General features: G+C 34.5%; 1 protein-coding gene across 15 annotated transcripts in view; it reads right to left on the reverse strand.

Annotated features, from left to right (window-relative positions):
* Positions 1 to 14,975, reverse strand: part of ZNF644 (zinc finger protein 644) — a 122,497-nt gene that overhangs the window by 40,015 nt on the left and 67,507 nt on the right. For 7 of the 15 annotated variants that reach the window (XM_034653858.1, XM_034653859.1, XM_034653863.1 and 4 more), the window contains 3 exons: positions 4,196 to 7,230; positions 3,413 to 4,018; positions 1,357 to 1,479 (listed from right to left, as the gene is read on the reverse strand). The exons of 4 other annotated variants lie outside the window; for them this stretch is intronic. In XM_034653858.1, coding sequence (XP_034509749.1) covers positions 1,357 to 1,479; positions 3,413 to 4,018; positions 4,196 to 7,230 — 3,764 coding nt within the window. Of the gene's footprint in view, positions 1 to 1,356; positions 1,480 to 3,412; positions 4,019 to 4,195; positions 7,231 to 9,398; positions 9,434 to 14,975 lie in introns of those variants that run through there. 4 more of the 15 variants (XR_004623302.1, XM_019808589.2, XR_004623303.1 and 1 more) reach the window with 2 other exon arrangements.

A 14,975-nucleotide genomic window follows, 5' to 3' on the forward strand; every position in this document is an offset into this window, starting at 1 on the left:
CCCCAGCGTCCTGTGAAATTGAGAGATTTATTGTACCTACAACTTATACAGTGGTTGTGAAGTTAAATGATATGCACAGCACAGTGCCTGACACAGTGTTTAATAAAAGTTAGTGATTATGGTAACAATGATGAATTTCTGTTTCTATAGTCTTTTATTTTCACTGCCTCCCTGATTTTAATGTTAGCAATCACCTTCCAAGCCTGAAGAAGGTAGGAATAACAACATAAAAACTAAACCTCGCAGTAAGAGGTTACTAATTCAGTAAAGTAAAACTCACTCTATTCTACTTTTAATATAGTCAACGGTCATCCCTGGTCATTTGTGTATCAAGTCAAAGGATAAAGCAAAGAAGCAGAAGAAAGAAAGATTAGTATGAATACAAGTGTTTCTTTGGTAGCAAGAACATATTGGATGTAAGCCATAGAAAGACATGAGGAAGAACAAAAAAGTTGGGAAAACAACAACTAGAAGAAAGCAGAAGGCAGTGATCTAAAAGAGTAAGAGAAATAAAAAGATTGGAAGGAGAATTTTAGGCAAGAGGATTTATGTGGATAGATTAAGAAAAGAGGGTATACTTTAAGACGTGAGAGAAATGGGATTTGCTAAAGCAGGGTAGCTTGAAAGGCTACAAATGAAAAGAGCAAGGCATTTGGTAGGGTAATAAGCAGTATTACATGTGAGTAAGCTAATGAATTTTTCACAGGCTAGCAATATGAAGAGGTATCTGCAAGGCTGGGCTAACCAACCAAAAATAACACAGAAATGTGCATGCTAACATTTATGTGCTTGGCTGTATTTATTAATCCTAAACATAGTTTAGGAGCATTAAAAGAAAAATCTATTCAGTTGTCAACATGGGCCATTATTAAGGCTTGTCCCTTTAAAGATCTAATCTATAAACTAATGAAAATTCCTTAGTTTTGCTTAGTTTTCTAATCAAGCTACGTATTTAAAATTTCACAATAATTTCCTTTCCTAATAAAGCATTTCCTTAAGCTAGAACTACAATCTTTTTTTACCAAAGAGAGGTGCCTTACTGGAATCCACTAACAAAAATAAATTTAAAAATCAAAAATAGGATAATTTAAAAATCAATGGGAATTATGTAGACTCAAAAGTTCCACACCTCTATTGGTTTTTTTCCCCCAAATCAAGTCAGTAAGAGCCAAATGAAAAAGAAACTTGCTTAAAATTATATCTAACAGTTTACAAGTTGCTGAAATTTAATGTATATTCAGTCTCAACTGTGCTTACCAAAGAAAGCTATAAATATCATCTGAACTAGCACCAGTCTGGTGAGAAAAAAAGTGTACTGTACCAAGCAGACTTGCTGTGTTATCTGTTCAAACATACCTGTACCAGTCAAAAGTCCAGCACTCTTCTTTCGTGCATAAGCGCGTAAGTGGTTGGACAGGCTAACAGCACTTGTAAACGTCGTATTGCAATGCACACATGTTCTAAGCTTCACAGGCATACCTATCATTCAAAAGAAAACTATAATCCAGTTCTCACTTCAAAAAGTGAAATTTTCTTAGCTAAAAGCGTGAAGAAAAGTACCACAATAAGGATGGTTTAAAAAACGTTCATTGAATTAGCTTAACTTAAAATAAGGAGGGGGAATTAAGTTAACTATTATTAGTTTGTTGTTAGTATTTAGAGCCAACCCATGCTCTTTGGAAATGTGGAAGACGAGTGCCTTGAACCTCTGAGCTCCTCTGGATTTAACACCTATTATCACTTTCTTGCAGATTTCTGTGTTACGCAGATCTTTACCTAAACCTAAAATACAATCCTGTGGTTTGAAGAGCACAGTTCAGTTGAGAAGTTTCAATGCTTACAACATTACCAATAAAAAGAATTAAAAAGTCTAGTTGACAAAGTGGTAATTAAAGTGTTTTAACCACAAAACCGTAAAAGGCTCAATACTAAATTAGGCTTTCTGATGAAGGCTGGGAGAAAAGGTGGTAAAACACACCACTGAGCAGCTGTTAGACACAACATTTAATTCAGGGCATTTTATGTTCATTACTCTGAATGCGCAATCAATAATGAAAGTTAATTATTTGAAGTTTTTTGCTAAAATCTTTGTGCTAAATAAATGATCAACAAGCTAACATCTTAGTCACACAGGAAAGAAAACACGATGAAACAATAAGAAACTCCTAACTTCCAAAGGCCAATCCTCACTCCCCCAACTCCTTTCAGTTGGTCTCTTCAACTATGAAAATCAGCCACAAATACACTTTCCATCTCTCAAGTGTACTACACCTTAGTCAACACAGCTAACACACCTTTCTTATTACATTTTATCCTTCTCAAAAACGTTGAAGATTTGACTTTGAAAGACTCTCTTAATACAAACAAAAGAACTCTATTAACCAGAAACCCATCAAGATATTTTTTCAGACCATTTACAACACAAGGTAATCTTTCCTTAAGTCAAAACTGCATACAAATATCTCTGCTTTCCCAATGTCGACCAAAGTAAACAAATCAACAATACCGTAATTTCATTCATTATTAATCCACTGACCAGTTACTTTTACCTTAGATACATTCAACTCAGAGCTAAATTATGAGACCATCTAAGATCATCTTCAACATTCTTAACCACCAAAAGAAACCTACAAAGACACTTAAAATTTTTCTAGTGTAGAAGTATAAGCCAGACTTAGCAATAACAAATACAGTTTGGCTATTTTATGTGCTATATCATTTGATGGCACACACAAACTATTCTTTTGAAAAGGAAAATCTATTGGTGCAGAAGCACTAACCTAAACCATCTGTTCTGTTCCTTTAGACCACCATTATAAAATCTAAAACCCCAAACAAAGGTTTTATACTCACAACAGTTCTCCAAAACCAAACTATCCCACAATACAATGAGGAATTGGAGAGGGAGAAGTTTCTTTGGGTTAATCACAACACACAACAGACACCAATCCATTCAGTTTAAAGAGTCTATTTTTTGTTTGTTTGTTTATTCGTTTGACCTAAGCAGAAGGAAAACCATCAGCTGTATCTTGAAAACATTATCACCTTGGAGCACTGGCAAATATAGGACAGGTACGCCATTTCAGTAACGCTACGCTTTTGAACAATGTCAACCTCCCATCCATAGAACCAACCCCCAGCCATAGCATATTTTATTTTTACAGATCAGCTTTTTGTTTGTTTTTTTTCTCACCTTACATTCTGACCAAGAAATGAGGCACAGAGAATTCAGTGTTGATGAGCATCAACTGATGATTTATATAGAAATGACAGTATAACCAATCTCTGCTCTGCAAAAAAAGCAGCTTAAGTAAAAAGATTCTAAGAAATTATTTTCTACAAATATTCCATACAGGTAAGCATAATTAAATTGTGTTTAAATTCTATACGACAGTCATAGACATCCTCTTACCTGAGTGCATAGTCAAATCCATCCTTTGTGGTTGATACATCAACGGACTGTCTTCACTTAATGGAAGAACACATTTCTGAACAAATCTCTTCCTTGCAGTTTGATTATGAATTTTTTGAGGAGAAATAGGAGAATTTCGTTCTTCTCCCATCCTTTTATTTTTAAGCAGTTCTATCAGTGTAAGAGACTGATTCTTTTTTCCACTGGGCAGTTCTGGTTTTGTTTCATCATATTCATTTAAGAAACTCAGCCCTTCTTCTTCTGATGCAGACACTGATAAAGCTTCGGTCTTTAGGCCATTACGGTATGCTTCAAGAGGTATAACATTTTGAGATAGAAAGTCATCACTTGATGCAAGTTTTTGAGCTACAAATGGTCTGGGAATAATACGACGACTGTTCAATGCTTTCAAAATTTTTTCATATTTTTCTTCATTTTGCATCATCTCATTCAAAACACAGATTGGAGATTTGTGAGCATCCCATTTGGTCTTTCCAAGTCTTTTCAAATGGCCTCTAACATGATTTGATAATCCAATTTTAGTATCAAACCAACCACCACAGAGCTGACAAGTGTGTTCAGAAGTGGTTTCAGACTTCTCTATAGCTAAAAAAAATTTTTTAAGAGTAACATCAGAATCTTTTATAAAGTGATCTTAAAGCCAATTAACTCTGAAATACAAAATCATGTGTTTCTAATAAAGACCAAATTTGAACAAAACCTTTGAATCCTCTGAATTTGAATAGAGACATATTAACCCAAATAAGCTATATGGAAACTTACCTTTTCTAACTCGCTTAACAGGTGTCCCTGTGCCAGTTCTTTTGAAATGTTGCATTTTGTCACTTGTGGCTATTTGTTCTGGTGATACAACATGACGGGCTTCATAGCTTAATCCAGCTCTGTGAAGATGTCCTCGGACGTGATTTGACAACCCAACACCTGTTTCAAATGTTGCTGGGCAGTAAGGACATGATTTCTTCTCAAGAGATAAATCAGTCCAGTGAAAAACAGAACTATGCTTTGACAACGAAGTTTCTGCATTTTCTAAATGCTGAGGATCATGGATGTCATGCAAAAAGTTATTAGTTCCAGCATCTTCATAATATTCAAAATAAAAGCCATCGTTTTGATCATAACTAAGGGTAGCATTTTCTCCAGGCTCTTGACCTTCCACCTTGCTTTTAAACAGTGGGAATAAGTTTACATGTTCTTGATTAATATCATTATAGGTTTCATCTTCTATAGCCTGTGTAGTGTAGTCACCTAGCTCAACATTATCCCAGGAACTTTCATCTTCTGTTTCATAGCTATCTTTCTTTTCAGCGGAATTAAGCTTTTGTAAAACAACAACAGTCATTTTATGCAAGAAATCTGGATAGCTATCCAAGTCTTCTCCTCCAACAGAACTTTCCTTCTTAGATTCCTTAACTACTCTCTTAACAGCTACACGCCTGTGTTCTTTGAAGCTTTCTGGCCTTTTGGTGTCAGAGTTTTGAGGGTCTGAAATGAAACTATTGTTGTGGGAATTACTTGATGATGAAAACAGATGTAAAGAATTTAATGAACTGGCTTCTTCTTTTTTGAAATGTAGAGGATATGATTCACCTGATTTTTTGATCATCCTGTAGTTTTCATATTTGTGTCTATATGAATAGTTGCTATTTGCCTTGGCATTAGATTTTTCTTTTGCTGCTTGATGAAAATACTTAGGTTTTTGGTCAGTGCTGCTTTTAATCGTAACAGTCTTGTGAGAATTGTTTTGATTGCACACATTTACACCTGACTGGGCAATGCTTTTCCGAGCTTTTTGTATTCTGTGTGGCCGCTTATGGAATTTGGAAAAATTACTTGATTGTGAAGATGATCCAAATGTTCGCTTTACATCTTGTTTTAAAGCAGAGTTCTTTGGAAATGTGGTTGACTGCTGTTTAATTAATGGTTTAGTGCTATCAATATCTATAGGTTCTTCGAGAATGTCACTTTTTCTTTTATCAAGTCCAAGAGGACTACCAAATGAATCGATGCATGATGATGAATGCAAGTACTCCATGTGTTTTTTTAAAATACTTCTGGCTGAAGTAGTAAAAGGACACATCTTACATATGTAGGTGGCTGATTTTTTGGATGATCCTATAACAGAATCTTTCATGAAAGTCTTTTTTTGCGTTTTTCTCTGGGCTACCTCAGAACTGACGATAGGGCATTTTACCACTGCTCCATGGGCAATGCCTCGATGGCATTCTAATTCATTTTCTGTCACTGCCATGAAGTTACACTCCTCACAACAGTAGTACCTTTTATCTTTTTCATGGGTTTTAGCGTGTTGCACAAATGTTTTAGGGCAATTGGTACCAAACACACACTGAGGGCACTGCAATCGTGCACTTCTTCCTTCATCCTGAAGTTCTTTCAATTCACGAATTTCCTCCATCAACTTCTGTCTTCTTTCTTGGTGAATAATCATATGCTTTAGAAGTGAGTTACGATCTCGAAATGTCCGTCCACATTCTCTACAAGCATATGGCCTTGGGACATTAAGATGGCGGAAGTGGCTATTCCCATCTAAATGATACATCATATGCCTGTGGAGGTGCTTTTTCTCCCTAAAATTCACATTGCACTTTGTACAGGGGTAGAATGATGGCTCTTCGGTGCTGAAAGTAGCAGGTGACTCGGAATCACTTTCTTCACATTTCTTTTTTAAGGTATTTGAAAGAAAAGTGCTAGTATGAATGGGTGAGCTGTCGTCGCCACACTTATCTGGGTTATAAATCAGATGCTGAAAAGCATCCACAGATTCCAAGTCTTCATCAGTTGATTCAGGCTTCACTTTTGATAATGCATATTTCTGTGAGTCTATTGCTTGTAGTTCTTCATTCTGTTCCAGAAAGTCTACCTCTAGCATTTTTGACTTATTAGGTATACAATTAGAATCACTAAAGCAATCTTCAGTATAACGAGTAATTTTGCTTACATCCATTTTTCGCTTTCTCTTTTTCTCTAGACCTACTTTAGAGTGAACTGGAGCTTTATCCACTGTGTCTTCATTAGTCATAAGAAACTGAATGAACTCTTTTTGGGGATCCCAGTTTGTATCATTTTCTGACCTAAATTCATCTGTACCTGAGGAAATTCCTGTCAATGTATCAACACAATCATCTTTTACCAATAAATCATCACTATCCTCACCCACCTCTACTTGATTTATTAAAGTGCTATCTGACTTTTTACTACTCCCTACTGAATTCTGAATGTCACAACCAACGGAAGCAGAGGTAGGTAGTTTTTTAATGGAATGGGCTGGATTTTTAGCATGTGCTACATCTGATAACAAAAATAAAACTTGATGTTGACTTGCTTTCTGCGGTGTGGATAGTTGAAGATCAGGTGCCACCTTCAAAGTCGAACAAGATTCTGTTGTTGGCTGATCCACAGGTTGTCCAGTGGTTAATGAAACACTGCCTTTACTCATACTGGAAGTCTTAGCTAAGGTGGAGTGTAAAACTGGTCCATTAACAGCAGCTCCTTTAGGCAAGATGAAGTTTTCACTAGAAACAGGAGCACCAGCATGTATAAATAGAGTAGACTGGCCTCCACTTAAGGCTTTTTCAGATTTGTCCTTTGACAGTTCTTCAGGCAGAGTGAGCGTATTATTTTTCTGAAATGATGTTTGACAATCTTTTGGTTTATGAATTCCACTCTCTTTGTCTGAGATAAAACTGTTGTTATCTAGGAGTTCTTCTTTAGCACCAGTAATATCGGTGTTTATCTTCAAATCATCCATATTGTTGGCAAGCCCATTTAACACATTTAGTCTAGAAAATGGAAGAAAAAAAATTTAGATTTGCATGAAAGAAAAAATTCTATTAGAATGTATGGAGAGTTCAAAGCACACATTTTTGTTAGTGTAACTCCACTGTTTATACCAAGATCCTAACAATTTTCCAAGAAGGAAGAAACACTTTAAAAAATGTGAAAGACTTTAAAAGTATCTCGAAGGTTAATTTTTTTCTTTGTGCTAAGCAACAAAAACCCCATATTGCATATCTACAAAACATCTAGGGAACAGCAACATTAGAAATGGCCACATTATACTGGGAAATTACCTGTCTCCTTGGAAGAATGTAAGCTCTTTGAGGGCAGGTACTGTACCTGGTCACTCTCTTATCTCTAGAACCTAACACAGTGCTTGGCATAGGTACTTAGGCAGTATTTGGTGAATAAAGTACTAACATGTTGAATGAATAAAAACACAAGTGCAAAATCAAAGCCCAAGTATGTAAGAGGAAAAATAGTTTTCTTCCTATGAAACGTAGACACCCCATTCAAATAATGCAAATTCCATCATGGTTCTGATTTTTTTTTTTTTAAAGATTTTATTTATTTATTTGACAGAGATAGAGACAGTCAGCGAGAGAGGGAACACAAGCAGGGGGAGTGGGAGAGGAAGAAGCAGGCTCACAGCGGAGGAGCCCAATGTGGGGCTCGATCCCACAACGCCGGGATCACGCCCTGAGCCGAAGGCAGACGCTCAACCACTGTGCCACCCAGGCACCCCATGGTTCTGACTTCTTGACTCAGCAGTTACAGCAGGGCCTTCAAAACATTCAATAATCCTCAAGTACAATTTAAAGAATCTGCTATTTGGCAACCCTAAGTATGAACTATCTTAAGTGCTGGCATAAAGTTCCATATTTCTTTTCCTTTTGTACATGGTAGCAAGTACAGTTTATTCATTCTCCAAATATTTACTGAGCCCTTACCATGTGTCAGGCACTACTTTATTAGGAATACCAGCAGTAAACAAGATAGACTAGGTTCCTGCTCTCTACTAAAGAATAAAATCTTCCATTTTTCCTTCACAGTATTTTTAATTTGTATAACAAGTAATGCTATTTTAAGACAGGAGGAACTTAATCTGATATTTAGAAATTAGAACATTGTCAATACAGTTCATTATTTCTAATATCTTTTATGGTACCAAATACATGCTCTGTGAAACACTAAGTCTAGTTAAAGAATAAACAGTTAAGAATAACTGTTTCTAATTACTTTCTTATTTCACAATTTAGAACAAGCACTTGTAAGTATGAGCTTATTCTTTCCACAAGATGTGTTCTTTAATACAACAAATATTACAAATAAATACTACAAATATCTGTCTTTGGCATTATTATTTACACCAACAATTTTTCTGCCTCTTGTAGGCCTCAAAATTGTTTTGAGATTGGCAAACTTCCACAGTAATAAAAATAGACATCCAATAAGATCATATTCAATGATATCACCCCAAAATGGTGCTAATGCAGCACCCAGCAGGAGTCTCTACATCACATACACAGAAGTTAAAAATGGGCAGCACATAAACATGTGTTAGAGAAGAGTGTGCAAATGTCAATGAAAAGAAAAGCAAACCTTGATGCTATACTATTCCCCATTCCTGACATTTCTCACTAAATTACAAAGAAAAAGTAAAATGTCCAAATAGGAACAATCTCATAAATCTGAAATGGACAATAGAATTTTTAAAAAACTAGCCTGAAAGACACTTAGTGTTCCTATTTATTATAATCACAGAGGTAGACAAATATATGCTCAGTCAATTTGAAAGCCTATATTAGCTTTTCTCAACAGGAAGCAATGTTGCTAACGAAGTGGTAAATTCAGTGTTAATGAGTGGCTTCACTGTTACCACCTCAGAGGTAAAACCTTCTATGTTCCATGTTCCACCCATCTGTTCTGGTGTTAGAGGTTCAGAGATGGAACAGACGCTTCCCATTTAAAGCAACTTCATTGGTACCCCCTGAACAGCAGGGTGACAAACTATGAGAATATCATGTCTGCTTGGAGACTGCATTCTCATTACCAGAACGGCTTTATATGAGCCTTCCAAAAGTTCACATTCTAAAGATACCAAATTGTTTTGCTCAAAAACATATAAAGAATATATGTATACGACATATCTTCTATGTAAATGACATACCTTTTATCTATAAAACACATCTTGCTGAAGGAAAAACACAAAATCAAATTAAACATTGTTAATATAAAATGAAGTCTTTAACAAAGTTTTCCTTCACACCTAAGGAAATATACCTTACTTACCCTCAAATTAATGATTAACTCTACTCAAAAATAGAGGTTATTCCTTTTTAGTTTTTTATTTATTATTTATTAGCACATTAATATTAAAAATGTACCCCATCAGTTAAAAAGTATGCTACAAGAAATGGCTCCATAAGCTAGTATTTTAGCAACAATAAAATTTTTTCCCTAGTTTAATTTTCAGAGTATATCTTAACTAAAAAATGTTAAAAATACATTTTTTTTTCTTAACAGTATTCAAAACTCATAGCTGTTACACTGAGATATAATGCAGAACACTGAACCTTCAAAATTGGTTGCAATGAATAGTGGATCTAAAACTTTGACATCAAAATTATTTCTCTACATTCATGGATGGTTATGTAGCATATAAGCAAGAAAGCATTCAACCCATAAGCTAATTTCACACTGTTTCAAATAGTTTTTCCAACTATCTTTATGTAGTCAAATATATGTAACAGAACCATCAATACCAGTTTATGTTAATATAACTAAGTAGGGGACATATTTGAAGGTAGACATTATTTATTAAATTCAAAAAAGGGAAACTAAAAAATTAAAATAATCAAAAACTAATGCTATATTGCTTGGACTCCTTAAATTTCAGTGAATTTGCTAAACCAATTAGGATATTTTAATAAAATGCTTAGATACTATTACTCTGTCCTCCTCCATGTAATCATATAACCACAGAATTTTTCTTTTAAATGAATTTTAAAATGTTCTTTAAAAAAATTCACACACTTTATAAAAAGCTGCAAATGGAACTTTAAATCTACATAAAACATATTTCGGTTTCTTGAAAATCGTAATGAGTTCTACAGCTATAACTGCCTGTAGTTATATACTGTGGGCATTAAAAAAAAACAGTACAAAGGTCAGATCTGTCTTCAAGATGACAGATCATCACTTTTATGCCTCAAGCTAGACTTATTGTCTTAGAAATTTCAAACATCAGTATTTTTGCAAACTATCAGCACTTGCTATAACACCCTCACTACACTACATCTTGAGGTTACTACAGAAGAAATGAGGTGATAATTGCATATTAACATAATTATTCTGTAATCCCTCTGAGCAAGCTTCCTAGGTCACTCAGTAATTCAGATTAGATACAACCTTCCTGTCATCGAATCTATGCTGTCCACTTTCTGTTCATGAATAATTTTTTTATAGAAAACTAGCTTAATTTCATTCTTTTATGTACATTATTAATTGTATTTATTGTGAGTAGGTTAATATTTTGTGGGCGCTTATTACATAATACCAACCTTTGTCATGTAGTATAATTTCATACAAAAATATAATACAATTTGCCCTCATTCCACATTAGCTCATTAAGAGCTATATTACACAGCTATAAATAAATTATAATGTTGCCCACTAGCTGAGTTACAGTTAAGATCTGTCAGATTTTCACAAACCCCATGTTCATTTAAATTATCCTTGAGAACACATGACAACTTCTGTTAGTAATATATGAGACTGGGTCAAGAAGAGAAAAACATTCACAACTGTCATTCTAATTGCAAAACAAATCTTAATTAACTGAAATACTACATCTACAATTACTGTGATATTTAAGTCTATATAAACTATACACAATGTACAAATACATACCCAAGACTCACCTAGTATATAAAGCAAGTGAAGACAGAGTATACTACATAACCATATCATTCAGGCAGTATCCTGCTCTGGATATCATTGAGAGAAAATACTAAAAAAATACAGAAATTCATATGGGTATCCAGCATGCCACATGATGAAATAAAGAGAAAACTTGGTATGCTTACTCTAGCAATTAGCCAATACAGTTAACAATCTTCAAATGTTTGAAGGTGTGGCATATAAAAGATGATATGATCAATGTGTCTGAATTGTAAAGATAGATTTCATCTCAAGATTAAATAAACTAAAAAGAGGAACCACTCAACATTGCAAAGGGCTGTCTTACACAACAGTGAACTGAATGGCTCAGCAGGTTGCACTACTGTCAGGAACACTGTAGAAGGTAATATGGTACTGGTGATTAGATAAGATGATTTCTAACATCTGCTCTGATATGTACTATATATGTTAAATTTTTGGTTATCACATTATTAACATTTAACATTATTTGAAATAATGAGCTAAAAATGGAAGTGAAAATTATACTACTGGACTTTAAAAAGACCCTGTAAATTCATAATTACTTGAAATAATTTTTTAGTTAAAATATAATATGTTGATAAGCTGATTCTTGAACAATGATATGGCACTAAATGACTAACACACTGAAGCCACAGAACTATCTGCAATCATGAAAACTACATACGAAGAGGTTTTTCTCTAATGGTAATACCGAAAAAAAAATGGTCAATGAGTTTTCAAATAAATAGTTTTTTTGGTAATACCAAAAAAAAAATGGTCAATGAGTTTTCAAATAATGAACAGAAAAATAAAGCAAGAATACACTGGGCACATAATGCTTTCTTCCCAGCAGCATGCAGCACTGCCATTACAAACTAATGATCTTTATGTAATTTTACCACCTACCACCAAATTACACTGAACTTGTTGAATAGTTTTGTTCCTGATGCCATGAATTATCCTCATTATTTAATAGGAAAATGTTACAAATAGTAAGATACTAGATCATAAATACCTAATAACACAAAGTGATTCTTACTGCCAAGTATACTAAATACTTAACATAATCTGACACATCTCAAGAAGCAGGTAACTACAAGAAGGACAAAAGGTGGTGGGGAAGCTACAAAGGCCTAACTTTAGCAACCTGACAAAACTATACAATAATGAGAAGAGTAGTCGAAAAACAAACGGATATTCACTAATCAAAGGCTAATTTCCTAATGAAGAGCTTTGTAATTTTAAGAGGCAAGGAAATAAATTACAGTTGCAACCAAAGGAGAATGCTAAATCATATTCAGCATGGGATGACAGCTTATCACATTGTTTATGCTTTCATAAAGTCAGAACAAGATTAAGTGATCATCAGGGCACCTGGGTGGCTTAGTCAGTTAAACATCTGACTTCAGCTCAGGTCATGATCTCAGGGTCCTGGGACCAAGCCTTGCGGCGGGCTCCCCAACTCAGCAGGTGGCCTGTTTCTCCCTCTGTGCTCCCCCTCGCCCCTCTCTCATATAAATAAAAAATCTTAAAGAAAAAAAGGTAAATGATCATCACGACTTTGATAGGGTAAATAATGTACATACGCACATGACTCCATCAAGAACAATTCATGTGGTTTAAAAAAAAAATGAGTGATAACCTCTTTATATGTTTTTCAAACAGAGCAAACTTTTGACCACAATTGTATAATTAACATGAATCATAAATATGTCAGTTTCACACTCCAGAGGTAGTGTGTCAACTCTGCCCTCCACCAACACAGTATTAACTGTTATTAATTGTTATTTTACTTTGGGTCTTCTAGTGTTCTCCAGTCTATGATGAGTTTGCTCTTTGTGCTTAGTTTTGAGATATTTTATAAACATTAACCCATCGTGTCCAATAAATGCAAAAGAAATGTAAGTGTTAAAGTCCTAGGAAGACCAAACATAATTATATTAGAAGTGAAAACAGAGATAATAAAAAATACCTAAAGTGGTAATATAAACATTATATATGCATATGGAATGAACTGCTTGAGAGATGAAAGAACTGTGAAGAACGGAGAGATGTCACCATTAAGAAATTACTGCGCCTATACATCTGACAATAATCAGCAAGAGAAAAGGAAATATGACAAAAGAGGTTCTTTTTTTTTTTTTTAAAGATTTTATTTATTTATGTGACAGAGAGACAGCCAGCGAGAGAGGGAACATAGGAGGGGAGTGGGAGAGGAAGAAGCAGGCTCATAGCGGAGAAGCCCAATGTGGGACTCGATCCCGCAACGCCGGGATCACGCCCTGAGCCGAAGGAAGACGCTTAACGACTGCGCTACCCACGCGCCCCAAAAGAGGTTCTTAAGTACAAAATCAGCATCGGTGTTAGATGTCTATTTGCCTAATGGTTTTCAGGAAAGGCTAGGAATTTGTTCAAGAACTTAAAAGCTAATAATATTCAAAGTGCTGCAGATGAAACTTCTGCCCCAACCACATCTTATTCCACAGGACCAAGGTTCATTACAGTATGCACATCAAAGTTTGTAACATTACTGCAAATGCAAACAACTGGGCTTTGAAGAAATTCCTTAAAACAGTAGAAGAGATAATCTGGCCTCAAAAGACTGCCTGAAACATAACAAATGTTCCCTTCTAATACTCAATAATTTTGCTCTTTCAAATTTGAAACCTCACATATTCAACTGTATGTACATTAAAAAAAAAAACTTTTGTAGATTTTATAGTTAAAACTCTTATTATAAAAATTCCATTAATTCATTTAATAATCACATATTAGTCACATTTATGAAGTACAAAACTGTTTATGGTCTGAGAAGTAAACTTGAACATTATAAGGTCAAGAGAATAAATTCTTTCACTGAATTATAATTTAATTTTATTGAAAGTGGCTAAGATTGTAAAAAGAAAAATTCTGCAACTTGGTAATAATCGTAATGAGTACTTAGCCTTTTCCCTGTATTATGTACTTTTAAACTCAGGTAGGTAAATTCTAACTTATATACAGATGGGAAAGTTTGACACTCTCACTGAGAACTAGAACAATGAAATACAACCAGAAGTTTTACTTTCTATAAAGTTTCTTTCTTTCTTTCTTTCTTTCTTTCTTTCTTTCTTTCTTTCTTTCTTTCTTTCTTTCTTTTTCTTTTTTTTTTTTTTTGAAGATTTTATTTATTTATTTGACAGAGATAGAGACAGCCAGCGAGAGAGGGAACACAAGCAGGGAGTGGGAGAGGAAGAAGCAGGCTCATAGAGGAGGAGCCTGATGTGGGGCTCGATGCCATAACGCCGGGATCACGCCCTGAGCCTAAGGCAGACGCTTGACCGCTGTGCCACCCAGGCGCCCCAATAAAGTATTTTCATTAAATGTGAACTCTCTTACTGATACCATTTACTCAACTTACCTTTTTTCCTTTCTCTAAAATCAGTCACCCAAATACAATTATCTTCTAAGAAAAATATTCCAAAGTAATCATTATTCTATAAAATTATCTTCATTAAGGATGGTAAAAATTCAAATACAAGAAATCTGCTTTCCTTAAAACAAAATATGCAAGAAGATACACCTTCTTGCACCAATGTCTTTAAAAAAAAGAACATATTTTTGTGATGGCAAATCACAAACCAGCCATGACTTTTTTCTGATTTAACAAGTTTTCCTTATTACATGTTTGATTCTGGAGTTCATTTATAAAACCAAAGGCATTTATTTATTGTGAATATAAATCATTACAAAATTTCTCCAAAATGGTAAAGAAAACACTATCTAATATTTAGAAAATGCAAGTACTTATTAATAATCAAACGTACATAGCTCTATTCAAACA

The sequence above is a fragment of the Ailuropoda melanoleuca genome, chromosome 2 (genome assembly GCF_002007445.2).
Source record: "Ailuropoda melanoleuca isolate Jingjing chromosome 2, ASM200744v2, whole genome shotgun sequence".
In the NCBI taxonomy this organism is placed as follows: Eukaryota; Metazoa; Chordata; class Mammalia; order Carnivora; family Ursidae; genus Ailuropoda; species Ailuropoda melanoleuca.